The sequence below is a fragment of the Arachis ipaensis genome, chromosome B01, assembly GCF_000816755.2.
Source record: "Arachis ipaensis cultivar K30076 chromosome B01, Araip1.1, whole genome shotgun sequence".
NCBI lineage: Eukaryota > Viridiplantae > Streptophyta > Magnoliopsida > Fabales > Fabaceae > Arachis > Arachis ipaensis.
In genome coordinates, this window is record NC_029785.2 from 21,313,277 (window position 1) to 21,334,188 (window position 20,912).

At 36.9% G+C, this 20,912-nt stretch overlaps 1 protein-coding gene and 1 pseudogene across 1 annotated transcript; one reads left to right on the plus strand and one right to left on the minus strand.

Annotated features, from left to right (window-relative positions):
• Window positions 855-6,855, plus strand: LOC107627257 (AUGMIN subunit 4; the record flags this gene model as incomplete). The annotated part of the gene is given in 11 exon segments (XM_016330111.2): window positions 855-980; window positions 2,399-2,740; window positions 2,863-2,962; window positions 3,082-3,130; window positions 3,769-3,862; window positions 4,316-4,387; window positions 4,473-4,531; window positions 5,761-5,829; window positions 5,913-5,964; window positions 6,214-6,291; window positions 6,519-6,855. Coding segments are annotated over 11 exon segments (1,119 nt in total), but the record flags the coding sequence as incomplete, so codon positions are not given.
• Window positions 7,172-9,238, minus strand: LOC107648096 (annotated as a pseudogene).

Here is a 20,912-nt window from a genome sequence, read left to right on the forward strand (position 1 = left end):
CAGCCTCAAAGTGTTCTTTAATCTTCTCCTGTAGTAACTGCACCTCCTGTTGATGCTGACTTATTTTATCAGCATCTTCTTCCAACTCCTTTGTTTCAAACTTACTGATTTAGTCTAAAATTTTTGTTCAAATTTACTGATGGCTTTGTTTTGTAATTGTTGGTTTTGCTGGGTGAAGGTTTAGTGTTTTGGAATGTTTTATAATGTGCTAATGTTTGTAATTGCTGGCTTTGTTTGTAATTGTTGGGTGAAGGTTTAGTGTTTTGTGATTATTTGTTGATGATTTTTTGTCGGTCCGGTTCTCAGAACCTTGCCAAAAACCCATTCCCCTCTCTCTCAGCCACCAGCAGCAGCAGCAGCAGCCAGCACCCACGATTCCACCAAAACGTCACTGTTTTGAACTCATCAATGGTGAAGGGGCTCCACGGCCAGAACCTCCCTGCTGATGTGACACAGGTCGTTGATCAGCTGGAGCGCCATTGCTTGGCTCCTGATGGATCTCTCATCTCCAAGCCTCTCTACAACGATCTCCTGTTTTTTGAAATTCTGGTGGTGGTTGAATGACATAGTGGCATGACCTATTCAATCTGATTCATTTAAAGGTTATTAATTCTGCTATGTTGCTCTTGTGCTCGATTTCTTGCAAACAATTCTGGCTATTGAGATTTTTTCTAAAACCAATTTTGACTTGGGTCTAAATGTTTGGATGGTGTGATCCACAAACTCTTGGAAGGGTTGTCTTGTCTCTTTTTCCGCAAGATATTGGTCATAATCATGAGAAAAGTTAGCATGAGAGGATGCATTGGGGTTTACTGATATGTGGTTCTGGTACCGTGTGTTGGTTACACTTTCAGGCAATATATTCTGAGGCCATTGCTATGGTGGAAGAGTATCAGCAAGCCATTTCAATGTCTAGCCTTGGTGGACTTCGAGATACTGGTGGTCTTTATCCTCAGCTTGGGTTAAGGAACTCCCCTCAGGTACAACTATTAGAATTGTAACTCTGTCAATTTTGGTCCTGTAATATTTTACGTTATGTATACGGAGAAAACGGTTGCACTCTACCAAATTGTTCCTTATGGGAATCGTTTGTTACATGAATTGTCTCCTTTCTTATCATAACTTAAATGATAGGCTACAGGGGTTGATATTTGAACATCAGTATAATTAAGATACTGTGATTTTAATTTAGTTATTATGAAATTGATAACAGAAGATACTATTGAGTTCTTCATGAAATTACCTAGCTCTAATCTAAGAGGTTCTTTCACTAGTAAATGAGGAAATAGGTGCTATAAAGTCTAAGCTCTCAATATAATTAAACAGAAGATGGGGGATTTTGGAACAACTAGTAGCTATTTATCCCTTATCCCATTTGAAATGCCACATTTATGTAAGATTGAAAATCACTCTTGAATTTATTAGAGGTGGAAAGTGTCTTCAGGCGTTAGTTACCAATGTTCTTTGTTGGAAATTGGAATGTAGAGTTACAATAAACTAGTGTATTAATAGACACTACCCACTTATTTATTAAATGTGTGTAAAATTAACAAATGTGGAATTAGTTAAGATGGTGAGTGGCTTACACTCTAATCAAGAGGTCTTGTGTAACCAAAAAAATTCTTTGCTGTAGATTATATAAAATGAAGGGTATTTTAGGAAGAAAGTTATGCACAAAGTCTCTACCATATCCCCATTATATATAATAGAAGATAGATATACCACCTCTTCGTGAGCTTCATTTGGTAGTCTTTTACTTGATTCAGTTTGTTTAGCAAATAAAGCCTGAGTCTAATATTTTGAATTTTTGTAAATGAGATGTGGGTCTATCTTCTGCTTATTGATACTATTCATTATTGTTAGCAGAGGAATTAGCTTAAATAATGTGTTTCTTGTGGATTAATATTTGCTTGGCAATGGTAAAGATTTGCTTCTTTGGTAGTTGGCTTTAATAGACCTAAGAATATATCTTTGAACCTTAACATTACAAGTGTGCTTCATTTTAGTCTTTGAAATTTCAAAATTAACTATTTGGTACTGAAGTTATATTTCATAGATCATTTTAGTCCTTGGCCAGTATATGATTAGTCAACAGTCATATTTTGCTGAGGTGTCACATCAAAGGACATGTCAGCATGTCACATAGCTTTCCATGTAGTGTTGATTGATGATGTGGTGTATGCCACACCATTGGTCAACATTACATGACTTGCGGAATATTAGAGATTCAATAATTGATTTATTTAAAGTTCTAAAATAAAGAGTGTGCATTTTCAGAGACCAAATTGAACCTTGACTTATTTAGCTCTTATAGAAACATTTGTATATTTTTCTGTCATGTTATGATAGAATATGTTTCATTGAGTTAACAAAAAAGTTACATATCCATCTGTATCAGGTTTATGAGACTTTGGAGCATCAATTGGTTGTGGCTGAAGCAGCCCAAAGGTTGAGGCTACCTCTTATCTCCAAAGATGGAGAAGTCCATACTGAGGATATTGAAAAATTGAGTGTAATGTCTCGAAGCTCCCTTGACAGTACCAACACCAGCACCACGAACAACTCAAGCACAACTTCGATTAATTATGCTACTCCAAACAGTTCAGTTACTGGGATTAATTCTCCCCTTGCTGCTATGGATTCAGGGGAAGCTGCAGTTGGTGGTGTACCTAATCGTTTTCTTGGTATTACACCTGCTTATTTACGGCAAACTCAACATCAACAAACAACATTATCCGTGGTATGCTATTTAGCAAAATATGAAAATCAGCTTCTAAGCAAGGACTTTCTATGATAGGTTATATTTTGATGTGATTCACTTGGTTATGTTTTCCTTATTGACACATGAAACACGCTTTCTAGGATATGACAGAATATCACATGTCACTCTCACGTGAGATAGAGGCCCACTTGAAACTGAAATGTGATAAATTGTCCAATGCCTTTGTTTTGGATGACAATGGTAAGTTTGACCAGCATATTACTGATCTTATATAGGGATTGAGGTTAACTGATAAATTTTTTTTTGTGTGGTTCGGCATGTGATTTTTTTGCAGCTGATTTCCTTTTCTCTTCACTCAGATTCTTCATCATCAGGAATTCAAAGTTCAAGTTCTCGGCTTCCAGAAAGGTCTGATCTCATTAAATTACCTTAATTCTTTTAGTAGTTGGCAAGCTGTATTGATTTTTACCTAAAAAACATCATTTTTATGGATAAAGCAATTTTGTTATATATTGGACCTACAAGTATATCTAAACCCTTGTTTGAATCGTATGTCATCAGAGTTAGGACATGCTAGTTTTTTTATAAACAGTCGACCTTGGCATTATACAATGGCCCACAAAGTCATGTCTAGATACTTGTTAAAGAAGTTGTACGAAGTTAGATATCAATCACATTTTATGTAATGATTGTATTGTGTTAATGAAATGATCAATGCTCAATATTTGTTTTACTTCTGTTGGTCTGAGTAACAAGTATCAATGTTATGCAAGTCTTGGTTTCTCTAGCACTACAAATATAGAGGATTTTTATTCCCTTTAAAAATAATCTGTTTCATTTAGGTTTCTAGGTGATCACATAGCTCATATTTGCCATTACTCATGTCTTATGCTAACCAGAAACATTCATGCTTTGAATGAAATTTCTAATATGAAGTGAGTAACATAACATTAATATGTTGATTGCTTGATTCAGTATATGTAAGTTCCATACTGTACATATCCATGATTATGACTTCATGCTCTTCGTATCACTTCTTTTTCCAGGGTCAAGCTGTTGATTGAGGAGATTGAAAGAGAAGAAGCTGCACTGCGAGATGATCTATATTCTGCAGATAGGAAATTTGCTGAATATTATAATGTACACACATGCACTTATTACAACCACCATCTTTCTTGCAGACAGATACATTTTCCATAGCTCTACTGAGTCTGTGTGCACACACGCATTATAGAGGGAGGGAGGAAGGGAGAGTGTATGAGTGTTTAAGATTTGCTTTTTGGCAGAATGCTCATGATGATTACATATTGAAAAAAATTGTTTTTGACAAAACAGAAAAAAGGGGAGGATGTTGGTTTCAACTGACATGCCCCCATTGATTTATCACAGTTTGAGCGGGAAGTTAGTTAGTAGTTGGGGTTGAATTGAAGGAAGTTCATCAGGTGGAGAGGGATTATGTCTGGTGAATAGGCGTGTTTTGGGGGAGGAGAAATTCTCAAGTTTTCTTAGAGTTGTACACTATACAGTGGATTTTCTTTCATTTCTCTACCGTACTAATTGGATACCAGTTCTAACAACATTATTCTCTGTCAGGTCTTAGAGCAGATACTTGGAGTGCTTATCAAACTTGTTAAGGATTTGAAGTTGGATCATCAGCATAAACATGTGAGTGACTATAATATGATAAAATCCATGATTTGATAGTTAAGGCTGTATCTTGATTTTTCCCAATGTGGCAATGTATTTGTAGGATGAGCTGCAGAAGACGTGGCTCTGTAAAAGATGCGAGACCATGAGTGCAAAATTGAGGTTTGTTTTTTTGAAATACGCCCTTTACAATGTCATGATTATCCAATATCAATTTGCTTTGAGGGTTTGGTTTGAAATGATAAGATGATAATAGAAAATCACAGAAATGAGTCATTTGGTAAAAAGACAAGTTGCAACTCTCTTTTTTTGGTAGGGGTCATTTGAAATTCAGCTTTTCCTAGTCTTCATCTATAAAATTTCCTTATTCGGTCTCTTTTTAAAAATTCCATGATTGGCTATTCACCACATTATTTCTTTGATGACTTCTCCAACATTCTTTTTGGTGCTTCCCCTGCTGTGACTATTCTGGTAGCCTCTACTCCACCTTGTTCTCCCATCACCGCACCTTGCTGTTCTGCCACTATTCATTGTGTTTCCACTAGTGCCCACCATGAATGGCCCTTTTCGTTGTGTTTCATGGATGATGACCCTGAGGTCGCCTTCATCTACACAGCCAAACCAGGTGGTTGCATTTTGTGCCTGTCACCATTGTGCCTCAATGTGCCTTGGAACCTTCTTGCATGCTGTTCAACCCCAACAGAATCTGTTGTGCATGTTGTTGAACAAGGGTTATGAATGGATGAAAAAAAAAAATAATGGGAATGCTAGGGAGCTAACACTTTTAGTGGTTCAAATATAAGACAATAAATAAATAAATAAATAATGATCACCTAACATTTCTCAAAAATTAATGTTACCTAAATATTGTACATGAACAGATATTTCGAAACATTAAAAGTTAAAAATGACATAAATTTCAATTGACAGAATAGCTGGTTTGCCTTGTATTCCATATTATATTTTGGTTTAATTACTTTGAAGGTATTTATAATTTCAGCCAATTTTGAAATAGGTTATTGTATTTAAAGTTTATAATCAAATCTCTATTTTCCTTAAATTTTTCTATTAAGTACCTATAGATAAATAGTTTTTATATTACAAACATTTCTGAACCAGGTCCCTCTAGTTTAAAAAGTATTGTCATCAAGATTCAATACTATAAAAAATTTCGTAGAATGCAGGTATATGACTATTTTTAATCTAAACGTACTTGATGAAAAACATTTGTACAGTATACGGGCTTGGTTAGAAATGTTTAATAGATACCCATCTAACTGAAAATTAAGTGAAACTGAAGAGGTTTTCCAAAGTAAATTAAACTTTATTATTTTTATTATTGGTAGAAAGTTGTTTGTTTAATAAAAGATATATTTGCCATTGCATATCAGGGTTCTGGAACATATTCTCCTGCTTGAAACTTATACAAAGGACTCTATACCTGCGCTTCATAAGATAAGGTACAAATGATGACCTCTGTAAGTTCATAAGCAGTTCTTGATATAGTATTAATCAACTATTTTTTATCCATTTTTTATCTCAGGAAATATCTTGTTGAGGCAACTGAAGAAGCATCGATTGCGTATAATAAAGCAGTATGTTCCTACTCCCTATGTCTCCAGTTCCATGGTTGAAAATTTTGGAAATTAAACACCTAGCTTGTGGTCTCATTTTAATTATACCTTTTAAATGGTTTCAGAATGTGATTGCAGCTAAATGGTAGTCATATAGTATTATGTTCATGACTCTTATGGATTGTCTTTTCCTCCATTGTTGTGGTTGTTCATCATATTTGTGTTGGTTGATAATATTTGTGTTGGTTGATATTCTGGCAATTTTACCAGGTAACTCGCTTGCGTGAATACCAAGGTGTTGATCCTCACTTTGACAACATTGCAAGGCAGTATCATGACATTGTAAAGGTGATTTATTTTGCTAAAAATTTATGATATTTTATATTTACATTTTTTAGATTAAGATATATATATATATATATCAACCTCACAAAATTTGGGGCAGCAATAAGAAATTGTAGGAGAAATATACGTCTGTTGAACAAAATTGAAACTCTGAGAAAGCAGGAGCTAAAATTCATATCAATACTCCTTAGCGATGATCTTGTTTAAATTGTCTGATTGGTGTTGTGCAGAAATTGGAGAATATGCAATGGACAATCCACCAAGTTGAAATGGATCTGAAACGTTTACCAGATAACACCACCAGTTAGGAGTTTTTATTCATTTGGCATCTTAACAGTGGTTGGTTTGATTTCTGTAAATGGTAAAAAGTGTATATTGTTTGGTTATGACTCTGCAGTGATTGTTACTTGTCACTGATGATTTAGAATGATGTCTTAACATCTTCTCAAGATTTTGTGCAATTTTCAACTTGTGTGCTTTAAACATTTCCCCGGAATGATTCTCAATTTTTGTAGAAAGGGGAAACACAACTTTTGTACTTTAATGACAATGATGTTTTTACCGTTAGATCACTTTGTTCACTTTTAGTTGCTCATACTTCAGTGGTTGCTTAAGAATCTATAAGCACGGGCATAACATAGTTTTTGATTGCGAATGGCGACTCATGGCGGTGAGCCAAAAATTCGCCATAAAGTTATAACGGATGGTGTTGCAGAAAATGGTGGAAATGGCGGATTACCTAAAAAATACACATGTAAAAAAAAATATGCAGAAAAATTGCAAATATAATAAACTATAAAATCTATTTATATAAGTAATTATCTAGTCATAAAACATCCAATTAATATAGCAAACATAGTAGCAAATTTGGCAAATAAACATAAGAGTAAAGGACATTTTCGTCCTTGATCTTTTTTTTTGCGGACATTTTCGTCCTCAAGCAATGGAAAATACATTAAAGCCCCTGACCTTTGAAAAACGTGGACATCCATGTCCTTCCGTTGAATTTAGTCGTTTGCACTGAACGGAAAAGGCTGAGCTGGCATACGTGGCGCTGAGGTGGCACGGAGGATTTCGTAGCAGGACATATAAGTCCCTGGAGACGAAAACGACGTCGTTTCGTCTCCTCCTCTCCAAACGCAGTTGAATCCCCATATACAATACCCAGAAGACCCATACACAATCCCAACCCTCTTCTTCTTCTTCTTCTTCTTCCATGGCAGTTTCATCGTGCCCTTTCTTCCTCTCTCGTCTCACAGACCTCTCACTCCACAACCCTCTCCACCTTCCAAATGAAACAAAAAAATAGACTAATTGTAATACAAAGCTAGTATCACCATCAACACAAATAATAAGAACAGCCGAGCAGAACCAATAGAGGTTATTAGCAAATGCAGCTAGCTAATAGCAGCAGCAACAAAGCTACTAGCTACTCAGAAAACTGAAACTCCCAAAAGGCAAATTGAACCATAGAATTTTTGCTTTCTTACTAAGGTCATGAAAATGCTACTATTGAGCGGGGACACTATTATTGTTATACCACCTTCTCAATGCTGATTGCACTACACTTCTATTAGCCAAAAACCCAAATGTTGCTTTCAACATTGCCAATCCATTGTAATCATTTGATGCTTCTGCTGCAGCAGCCACCTCCTCATTTTCTCTGTGAAATGTATCACATCATTCGCTGCATGATCATGATCAATTTGACTCGCATTCAATGCTTCATAATCACTATTATCAAAACTAAATGCCAAGGACTCCCTATGTTCATGCACCCACTCCACAACCATACTAGTAACCTTCCTGCATCTCCTCACCTTAAACTTAATCAAATTGGGGCAACCAGAAGCAAGAGCTTCAATTCCCACATTGGATATAGGACACCCCTTAATGCAAAGCTTCTTGAGCGCAACACACTTGTTGGCAACACACTCAATCTCAGCGTCACCAACGGTATTAAGCCCACAAAGTGCCAACCTCTCCAAAGCCTTGCATTTGGAAGCAATTGCCTCAAGGCTTGAAGATGTTGGATAGATACCAATCAAAGCAAGTTCCTGCAAGTTAATGCAGTGTTTGGCAACAAAAATCAAACCATCATCACCAATCCTATTGGTTCTCCACCCATCAACGTGAAGCTTCCTCAACATCCTGCAGTTCTTAGCAACTAGATTGAGACCCACATTTGAGCACTCAGCGGTTTTCACAATGTGCAAAGTGTCCAAACCCAAACACTTAGACAAACCCACAAGACCCACATCGCTAACTTGAATCTTCTCAAGGTGAACATCAACCAACACACTGTGGAGGTTCCCAATCTTCTCAAGGGTGTCATCCCAATCCCCCAAACATCCAATTACCTTCAAAGATCGAAGCCTTTTCGACCCAATCATAAGGGGTGCGAAGCTCTGGCCATTCACGATCTCCTTCAAGCAAACAAAAGTCACCGACATCGTTCCGGAACCAACCACCTCCTCGCCATCGTGGGCCCACGCAGCGGCTTAACGAAGAGCTCTTCCAAACCCTGGCAACGGCTAATGACAGCGTTGATTCCCTTAATGCCGATCACGCACGAAGCGCAAGATAGCTTCTTCAACGCCTTGCAGTTTTCGCCAACAGCAGCCATTCCTGCCTCCGTTATCTCACGGCATCCACGGAGTTTGAGCCACGTTAGGTTAACGCACTGGAGCGAAATCAGGATCAAACCTTCGTCATTCACGCTCATTTTGGAAGGTGGAGAGGGTTGTGGAGTGAGAGGTCTGTGAGACGAGAGAGGAAGAAAGTGCACGATGAAACTGCCATGGAAGAAGAAGAAGAAGAAGAGGGCTGAGATTGTGTATGGGTCTTCTGGGTATTGTATATAGAGATTCAACTGCGTTTGGAGAGGAGGAGACGAAACGGTGTCGTTTTCGTCTCCAGGACTTATATGTCCTGCTACGAAATCCTCCATGTCACCTGGCCTCCGTTACGTGCCACTTTAGCGCCACGTATGCTAGCTCAGCCTTTTCCGTTCAGTGCAAACGGCTAAATTCAACTGGAAGGACATGGATGTCTACGTTTTTCAAGGGTCAGAGGCTTTAATGTATTTTCCATTGCTTGAGGACGAAAATGTCTGCGAAAAAAAAGGTCAGGGACGAAAATGTCCTTTACTCTAAACATAATATTAAGTTCAAAGCATAACTCAAAAGTCATAAGCAAGCCATAAAATAGAAGACATAAAACATAAAAACTATAAATCATCTACATTCTAGCTCTCATCAAATTCATCCAAATTAACATGATTATTATCGTATCCCCTACCCCCTCATCATCCTCTAATTCGGTATCATTGAATCGAATGTCCTCTTCTTGTTCTTTTTTATTTTCAGAATTCTCTTCATCTTCAAATTCTGGTTCTTCTTCTTCTTTCACAATTATTGTCTTTCCTTTTCCTTTTTTTTGAAGCTTTAGACACACTTGGTCCACCCTTTGCACCACCTCTTGCAGTTGCAGAATTTTTTTTTATTTTGTTGTCTTCAAGTATTTGTTGTAGGCTCATGTCCTCCATTGCTTCAAATACAAGGTTCCAACTCAAAGTGTTGTCATCTTGATGAGCCAAATAAGCATCATCATCCACATCATCATCTCAAAAAGTGCCAGTTATTTAGTAGAAATGACTAATAAGCTGAATTTTAGGAAAAAAGAAATTATCTACAGAGTTGGCGTTGCGATTAGAATTTTAAAAAACCAAATTGAAAAGAGGTTATATTATTGTATTATTATTTACCACTCCAAAGTAGAGATTTTAAGTTTTTTTTTTTTTTAAATTAACATTCTCAATAAATAAAATTAAGAATTTAATTATCTTGTATTCTAACCTCTAAAGACATATTTTAAGAACACAATAATAATTTTTTTCAAAATTTTTGATATAAAATAATTTATTTTCTAGTAACTTTTAATAAATGATTTTTTATGATATTCTTAAAATTTACTTTAAAACACATATTAGCAAGCCTCATTAAAATGCAAATCTTCCTGTCTTTCTTGTTTCAACACAGCTTTATTTATTTTAGGATAAAAGTGAGTACTTTTATTCCCGAAATTGAAAGGTTAATTTATTTAACAACGGCTTTAATGATAAAGATCTGGACTATTTGCACAACTTGTGTGTTTAATTGTATATTTAAGATATATGAATTCTATTTAATGGTTTGGGTATCTTGTAGTTGTAGTTGTAATCACATGAGGAGAAATTGTTGGTTAATGTGACTTGTTCTGAATTAGCTTTGCTATGATTTGATACTGATATTGATATGCCATGCTCGTGTTGAATTGTACGGGTATGAGTGCAGAGCACACATGCGTGTGTGGGCGCAACATGTAAGTTTAGCTACACGTCAGCTTCAGGAAAATGATTCAACTTATTTTACATCCATGTCATCGTTATCTGCATGGTGGGGAAGGAATAAAAATTAAAATGGTGGGAAAAGAATAAACATGGATATTATTATAGGATATTTAATTATTTATTATGAAACCAAAACATATTTGTATAGGATTTTATACGCAGGGGAGTAAGTCGATTTAGATCATTCTATCAACCGTATTATCTCTTCATATGTATATATTAAAAATCAATAATTAAATTAAATATTCGTATAATATATATATATTAAAATATAAAATATATATTAAAAATAAATTAAATAATATATATTTTATATATTTATATATAAATATATAATAATTATCGTTTAGTATACATATGATATTTTTATAATTTGATTATTTTATTAAAATTGAATCGATTTTTAATTTAATTGTTTTTAATAATTAATGAGTAATCAGTATAATTGGATCCCTTTTTATTGGATTAGATATCATTTTTTTGTTTTGTGTTTAAACATGCAAAGAAATAAAGCAAAAATTATCTTATATTCGAACGGATGATTTGCTAGAGAATAATACAAGACTCAGACCAAATAATATGATTAGAGTTACTCTTGACACCATATCTAACCATCCAATCTGCAGCTCTATTTACTTCTCGGGACACCCACTCAACATAAACAAGCTAAGAACTGAGATAAAAGTTCCTGAATCTTGTGAACTAAATCTGTTATTTCAGATGAATACCCACTTGTAAGATCATGCATGATGAACAGAATGTCAAAGCAATCCGTTTCACATATAATATCCCTCAAACTGCAATTCCAAGCTAAAACCAACCCCCTCCAAGCAGCAAATAATTCACATCTGATGATAGACCAGGGAAAATGCTTGAATAGCAGCCCGAGATCCAACCTCCCTTAGAATCTCTAATAATACACTCGAACCCCGCTAAATTTGAATCCAGATACAAGCTTGCATCACAATTAACTTTAAAACTGTTGCCTGCCAATGGTTCCCGACACAGGCGATTTTGGAGAGACCTAAAGGCATTGTTTCGATTCCTGTAAATCTGTAAATCCTTGGCGGTAATTCTGACCAGCCAAGGCCTTCCGAAACCACTCTTCAAGAGCAGTACCAGCCGTCGAGTCCAGGATACTAGAATCCAACATATGTCAAATTGCCTTTGATCGTTCACAGTCTCTAAGGCAATGATCCATTGTTTCTTGCGCCTTGTTACATCTCTTACACATATCTGAAGAAGCTAAATGCTGCTTGAATCGAAAGGTCTCAGTCGGTAGAGCATCATGTAAGCCAAGCCACATAGTGAATTTAAACTTCTCCGAAATGTTAGTATTTCACAACCAGTTCCGGTTGCTCTTGGAATTCCAATTCAAGGTTTTCTCTAATAACCATATATAATCTTTCCTTGCAGTATTTTTCTTGTTGCTGCAGGCCACCACTCCCACTGTGGCACAAACTCAGTCGATCTAGGATATTTCAGACAACGAATAAACTGTATAATTTCATGCGGAATAGGCATAGTAAGTGTAACACCCTTATTATCCTAAGCCTTACCTCGCGTCGTAAAGTGAAGGTTAATCAAAGGTTACGACAATTCTAAAGCTTATACGTGTTATACGTGTNNATATATATATAGATGTATTAAAGTATAATAGTCATAAGAAATCTAGCCGCCGCCCACGGAGTTTAAGCCGGCTAGTTATATACAGACAAACTGAGTTTTGAAAGTAACAACTCATACAAATTTTTCTCTCAAAGTAAGCCTCTTGGAAAAATAAATACAAAAGTGAGAGAAGCTAAAAAAAAGTAATCAAAAGATTTCAAAACATAGAGAAGATCCTCCGCTCTGTCACCGTCTAGCAACTCACCGAGGTGGGTTGCGACCTGCATCTGAAAAATAACAATAGAGTATGAAATGAGAACCGGAGGTTTTCAGTATGGTAACAGTGCCTAGTAATGTAAGATATAAGACTCCTGGATGCCAGAGGCAATCCTGGAGCTTCATATCCATCATTAGATTCAAGCTTAAAACATAAAAAAAATTTAAAACGATAAATTTAAAACCACAATGAAAAAGGGGTAATTTAACTTAAGGAACTTCTAAACTAACAATTCTTCGCTGTCCTACAGCCTTCGCCTACCTAACCGCCATGCGATCCCATCGCCACCGCCTTCCGAACCTCCTCAATCCCAGTAGAAAATACAAGTAATAACAATGTAAGTAAAGCACAAGTATAGCATGTATATCAAGAAAGTCAAGAAGCAATTAATCATGTTATTTAATTAGGCAAGCAATTTCAAGTCGGCAAAGCAAACAAACAGATAGAAGATGCACATGATGAATGCCTGTCCTATTGGCTGTGATATCACATTGTCGGTTCAACTGCCAACCTGACACATCTCCATGGAGATGTCGCCCTTTGGTCTCATAATGGGAACCCCCGAGATTTCGTGTTCGGATCACGGTCCAGGATGTCAGTGCCTGCACACTATAGTGATTCCGAAGGGATGCGAGCAGGGTACTCTTGCCACGAACCTCACATCTCAACGTAAGTGGGACTAACCACCGCCCTTACACCGCGACCTCGACAGGCGGGATTAACCACCATCTATGACAGGCGCATAGCGTCTCAACAATCTCAGTATAAAACAGTGATTCAGTGGTTTTCAGAAATCATTTTTCAATATATCAGGGATCCATTATTCCATTCCGAGTCCCAGACTCGTCTCAACCACCATCAATTCATAATTTTCACAATTCACAGTCAGTGATCATCAACACAATACTCCGCCTCCTCACTCAATCAAATCCGTCCTCAGTACTCCAGAAACCTAAGTCTCCGTTTTCTAAACTTTTTACAAGAAAATATCTAATTAATTTCATCTCGAGCCCTCTCTATGTTATGACACCTAAAAACAAGCTAAAGAATCTTATATAAGTGTCACGGAAGTTTACAAGCTTGTCGGAAAGGTAAAATAGTTAAAAATAATAGGTTTATTGAAAAACAGGGCTGTGTGCGTACGCATAGGGTTGTGCATACGCACGCCTAGAAGGATTTCCAAGAAGTGTGCGTACGCATAGAGGTGTGCGTACGCACAGAGAGTAAAATTTTTCATTCTGTGTACATACACAGATACGTGCGAACGCCCTCAACAGAATGCACCTTCCAGCGTATGCGTGCGCATGAGGTTGTGCGTATGCACAACTTGCAAATTTCTCAGGGTGTGTGTGTGCACCAAAGTGTGCTAGCGCTCCCAACAGTAAGCACCTCCCTGTGTGTGCGTGCGTACGCACGTTTTAAAAAATACACAAGGTGTGCGCGCGCACAAGGCTGTGCGTATGCACAAGTCAAACTTTGCCACTGATGAGAGCACGCGCACAGCAGTGTGCGTGCGCACACAAACCAGAAATCATAAAATTCTGCAACATCACGGAATTCAGATTTTGAAACCAAACTTTAAATGGTCATAACTTTCTCTACAAAAATCAATTTTCTGCAAACTTTATATCAATTTAAAGCTCTCAAAGCCATCTTTAATTAAAACAAGTTTCATTCAATTTTAAGCTTTGAGGCTCAAGTTATGATCCGTCAAAGTTCACCAAAAATAATTTTTATCAAAGTTCACTAATTTCTCAAATCCTTGAAATCCATAACCAAAACCAAATCCAAACTACACCAAACTCCAAATTACCTTATAACTTACCCTTTGTGTCACAATTCACCATTCATACCAAATTTCTATTCACATTACCCAATTCTCAACTCCGATGATCAATTATATCACACTAAAGCAATTTCTCACCCAACACAATCATCAATCACCATTATATCACTAACAATCATCATAATCAAACTCATTCAACTTCAATCTCAAACTTTAATTATCATTTATCAACTTCAACATCACAATTCATTAAAATATTCAAATTCATCAAAGCATCATATATCATCATTCAACAATCTCAATAAACATTTCAATCCGACCTATCCTATGGGTCACTAGCCTAAGTGTTTAGAAATATTATATATTACATAGAGAAAACCGAAATCATACCTTGGCCGATTTTCAATATACATCAAAACCCAAGATTGAGTACAAATTAAGCTTCCAAATACAACCAAGTCATCAATCTAACTCCAAATGCTCCCAAGTATCCAAGAAAATTCCAACAAGCTCCAATGAAACTAACATCATATATTTCATAAAAATCAAAACCTAGCATTCACAATGTATAAATTTACAAGGGTTCTTGAGAAATCTTACCTTATCCACTGAAATTTGGGATAGAACCCAACAATCCCTCACTAATGATTAGTACCTAAACAACCAAAAAACAAATTTCACTCAAAACCAAAACCCACCAAATTTGAAATTCTTAGGGCTGTAGGAAGGAAGGAAAAATTCGAATCTTACCTATGAAAGTTAAATGAAAGTAACGGTCTTGGCAAGAGTTTCGTGCAGCCGCTAACGGCACGTGAATCGAAGCACTGTAGCTCGAGATATGGCCACCGGAAGTTAGATGTGAATAGTGTTTTAGCTCTCCCCTCTCACTTCACTCTTGCAGCTGTGTGTTGTGTTTATGAGGCCAAGATGAGTTCATTAATGAACTTATATATGTCAGACTTGGGACCAACTTGGGCCCAGTTCAACCCGTTAGAGTTTTTGGCCCATTTGGCCCAATTTCGGACCAAACCTTTAAAATTAATGCCCGATTTTCAATTCCAAATGTTTTCTTAAGATTTTCTATTATTTTTAAGAGTAAAGTATCGTTTTTTTTCCCCAACGTTTGGGGTAAGTCCTATTTGTGTCCCTAACATTTAAATCATTCTATTTGTATCCTTAACGTTTATAAAAGTGATTCAATGTTATCCTACTATCAATTATACTAACAAATCAGATTATATTTTTCAATTATTCTCACTTGAATGTATTCATTCTCAATTAGGTCTCACTTAGATGTGTTCGATTTTAATATTATACCCATTATTTGTGTTTAGATTCAATTATGTCCCTAGAAAAGTGAACTATGTAAATGTTGTAGGAATTAGTTTCAACATTTGATGAGCTATTTTTCGGAGTAGATCATCAATTCTATCCCAGACATTTGTATTCTAACTTCAAGAAGAGATTTTTAAAACTCAAACTAAAGCGCTCATGATGTGTAATTGACGGCAGGATAACATTGAATCACTTTTACAAATGTTAGGGATACAAACAGGACGATTTAAACGTTAGGGACACAAATAGAATTTACCTCAAACGTTGGGGATAAAAATAATATTTTACTCTATTTTTAATTATTCTCGCACAGTACCGGACAGACTTAAACCGGTTCGGCCGGTTAATCAGTCGGTTCGCATTTTTATGCGTTTTTTTGCGCAAAATTACATTTTCTAACTCAGAAAAATCTACTGAGTCCAAAAATCATATTTAATTTCCCTAATTCTCATTCTAAATTTTTGGAACCTAATTTGGACAATTTAATTATTTAATTAATCGGTTAGTTAATCGCAGTTCTTACACTCTCCCCACCAAATAAGAAAATTTGTCCCCAAAATTTAGTGATTACCTGAGAATAACTCGGGATAATCCTTCCGCATCTCGGACTCCAACTCCCAAGTATGTTCTTCAACTCCTGCTCATTTCCAAGTCACTTTAACCAATTGAACTTCCTTTTCTTGCAGTTTCTTCACACTAGTGTCATCAATACACACCGGTGTTACTTGAAACGTCAAGTTCTCCCTCAACTCGACTGACTCAGGCTCTAACACATGAGCCGCATCCGACGTGTATTTGCAGAGTTGTGACACGTGGAATACGTCATGCAATTTAGACAAGTGAGGTGGCAAAGCTACCTAATATGCCACCGGCCCGAATCGCCTCAGAATTTTGAACGGTCCAATGAATCTTGGATTCAGCTTCTTGGTTTCAATCGCTCTTCTAATCCCAGTTGTCGGTGTAACCCTCAGAAATACATGCTCTCCCACTTCAAATTCCAATGGTTTCCTTCTTTGATCCGCATAACTCTTCTATCGACTCTGTGCAATTAGAATCCTCTCTCGAATCTTCTTAATCTTCTCAGTAGTCTCTGTTACCAAGTCAGAACCCAAAACACTTGCTTCACCGGCTTCATACCAACACAGTGGAGACTGGCACTTCCGTCCATACAAGGCCTCATATGGAGCCATCCCAATACTCGCATAAAAGCTGTTGTTGTACGCAAACTCCACCAATGGCATGTAACGGTCCCAACTTCCTGGTTGATCCAAGACATACGCCCTTAGCGTATCCTCCAACGTTTGAATAGTCCATTCCGACTGTCCATCCGTTTGCGGATGATATGCTGTGCTGAGACACAGTCTTGTACCGAATGCTCTTTGGAAAGCTCCCCAAAACCTTAATGTGAATCGGGGGTCACGGTCCGAAACTATGCTTGATGGCACACCGTGCAACCTTACAATCTCTTTGATTTATAATCTCGCAAACTCCTCCATCGAATAGTTCACTCGGATAGGCAGATTTGGTTAAGCGATCTACGATCACCCAAACCGCATCAAATCCTGACCTAGTCCTCGGTAAACCGGTCATAAAATCCATTGCAATTTCTTTCCACTTCCACTAAGGAATCTCAAGTGACTGTAACAATCCCGACGGTCTCTGGTGTTCTATCTTCACCTTCTGACACGTCAGACACTTTGATACAATTGTAGCTACATCATTTTTCATCCCAGGCCACCAGAACATCTTCTTTAAGTCATAGTACATCTTCGTACTTCCTGGATGAATAGAAAACCTGTTGTTGTGAGCTTCCGACAATAACTCTTGTCTTAAACTCCCGACATCTAGCACACAGATTCTCCCCTTATACCTCCACAACCCTTCATTATCTTTAGTAAACTCTCCATGCTTCTTCTTGCCAACTGGTTGAAATAATTGCTGAAGTTCTTGCTCATCTTGCTGAGCCCTCTAAATCTCTGTTTTAAATGTACTTGAAATTTGTAATTGGTTCAAACAAGCTCTCCCGGCAACTTCACCAATATCCAACTTAAGATCCACAAACTTATCCACTAACTCCTCTTCCTTGATTCTCATCCAAGCTATCGTTAAAGACTTCTGACTCAATGCGTCCGCCACAACATTCACCTTCCCAGGGTGATAACTTAGTTCAAAATCATAATCCTTCAGAAGCTTCATCCACCTCCTTTGACGCATATTGAGCTCTTTCTGATCAAAGATGTACTTAAGACTCTTGTGATCAGAAATGACGCTAAACTTCACTCCGTACAAGTGGTGCCTCCAAATCTTCAATGCAAACACAATCGCCGCTAATTCCAAGTCATGAGTGGGGTAGTTTACCTCATGCGGTCTCAGCTGACGCGATGCGTAAGCTACCACGTTCCGGTGTTGCATTAATACACAATCCAAACCCTTCAATGACGTATCACAGTATACTTCAAACGGTTTGTGCAGTTCCAGCAAAATTAAAACAGGCGCTGAAGTCAACTTTTGTTTCAAAGTCTAAAAACTATCCTCACACTCTGACATCCATACAAACGGTACCTCTTTCCTTGTTAACTTAGTCATTGGTAGTGCAATTTGCGAGAACCCATGTATAAACCTTCTGTAATATCCAGCTAACCCCAAAAAGCTCTTAACCTCTGTTACCGTCGTTGGTCTTTTCTATTCCATCACTGCCTCTACTTTTGAAGGATCCACAGCTATTCCGTCCTTACTCACCATGTGACCTAAGAACTTCACCTCCTCCTTCCAGAACTCACATTTGGATAACTTAGCATATAATATCCGCTCGTTCAAAATTTGCAACATAATTCTTAAGTGCTCTTCATGTTCTTCTACCGTCTTTGAGTAAACTAGAATGTCGTCTATGAATATCACCACAAATTTGTCCAAAAAGGGATAAATAATCTGTTCATGTAATCCATGAACACAGTAGGTGCATTCGTCAACCCAAAGGACATCACCGCAAACTCGTAGTGTCCATAGCGCGTCCTAAACGCAATTTTTGGAATGTCGTCCTCCTTCACCCTTATCTGATGGTAACCGAATCTCAGATCAATATTGGAGAACACCCCAGCTCCTTGCAGTTGATCATTAAGTCATCTATCCTTGGTAACGGGTACTTGTTCTTCACAGTCGCTTTGTTTAACTGTCGGAAATCCACGCAAAGTCGCATTCCTTCGTCCTTCTTCTTCACCAATAAAACTGGTGCTCCCACGGAGATACACTCGATCGAATGAACCTTTTGGTTAAAAGCTCTTCCAACTGAGCCTTTAATTCAGCTTGCTCTATCGAAGCCATTCGATACTGCGCAATCGACACTGGTCTGGCTCCCGACACCAAGTCAATCGCAAATTCAATTTTTCTTTGAGGTGGGAATTCAGGAATATCTTCCGGGAATACTTCTGGAAACTCCCTAACCACTGGAATTTGATCTATCCTCTAATCATCACCTAATGCATACGCAGCCAACATTATATATCCCTGACACTCTTCCCCACTACAGTTCACCACTATAGAGTTCAGGTAATAACCCTCAGCTACCACTGCTCCACTTTTTCCTTCCGGCATAAACCATATAGATCGCTCAAAGAAATCCAACGAAACCTGATTTTTGGACATCCAATCAAACCCCAAAATCATCTCCAATCCAACCATCGGTAAACAAATTAAGTCATGAACAAATTCTCTATTCTCAAGCTTGAAAGATACTTGCCTACAACCTAACTTTGTCATAACCATCTGATACGGAGTATGCACATGGAAATCGAAAGCTAATTCTGACATTTTCAACCCTAGTTCCTCAACCTTATTAAATGCAATGAAAGAATGTGAAGCCCCAGTGTATTCATACAATGCAACCAACATCTTATCACCAAATAAACAGTTACCTCTCATCAAAGGATCCGCCTTAGCATCCAACATCGTTGGGCTGGATGGATCCGTCCCCGCTACAGATGAACAAGTGCACGAGAGCTGACTTCGGTGGTGTCGGCAGTCTCCTCCGGCGGCGGCGGCACGGTCGGCGTGGAGGGGGTGGAATGGCAAAGGTGGGGTGCGGTAGCACGAGAGGGAGGAGATATCCGGCGATTATTATGATATTAGAGTTACCATATGTGGTGTGAATGAATTTAACTACTAATCCTAATTTTTTAAATTTCAAAATCTGAATTGAAGTAATTATTAAATAATTAATTAAGAATCTGATTTTTAATTTTTAAAAAACTTTTCTTTTTAAGCCCAATGTACACATTGTACACTAAAATCATTGGTTTTCCGTACTTTCTCATTTTAAAATATGATTTTATTTTGGATGTGTTTATAATTTATTTTGTGTGCAATTATATTATTTTAGATGTGTTGTAAATATTTGATGTAGTATCTTACTAAATGTGTTCAAGACACATCTAAAACTCGTCCTTTGTTCACACAAATTTTGTACGAAAATATATAGAAATATAAACACATCTATATTTAAATAAACAACATAAACACATCTAAAATTAGGTATTGAGTATTGACATATCCAAATTACATTAATATTACAAACTCCAAATTATATAGAATAGTGCAAAAAAAAATTATCAACATAAATATATCTAAAAAATACCACAAGACACATCTATCATTATGCATAGATTAAAAAGATAGAATGTTTTATTAAATATATAAAAAAAAAGAAGGGATGGGAGACCATCAACTCTAATAACCTAAAGAATGTGAAGGAGGTAATAAATTCCAAATCAAATAGAATAGTGTAGACAAAAATATCATCACAAATACATTCAAATAAAATACCAAAGACATATCTAAAATTATGCATAGATTAAAAGATAGAATTTTTTATAATATCAGAAAAAGAGTGCATTGTAGAAACGAGAAGTCGCAGTAAAAAGATGCAAAGGAAGTGCACGTTGCTAAGGCGCGTTTTCGGCGCTGATGAAGCTAACGGAGGAGCATGGTGCGGAGAGGAGCGCGGCAAAAATGAGAAGCACGCTGATAGAAGAGCGCGACGCAAGAAAAGAGCACGGCGATGGAGGAAGAGTGTGAGGCGCTGTCAATCTAAATTTTACGGGGATAAAAATTTTTATTGGGGTGAAGCCTATTTTGAGATGTGTTAGTGTTTAAAAATTAAAAATTTAATTTAAAATTTAAAATTGAATTTTTGGATTTTAATTTTTCTTAAATTATATTTTGAATTTGTATTG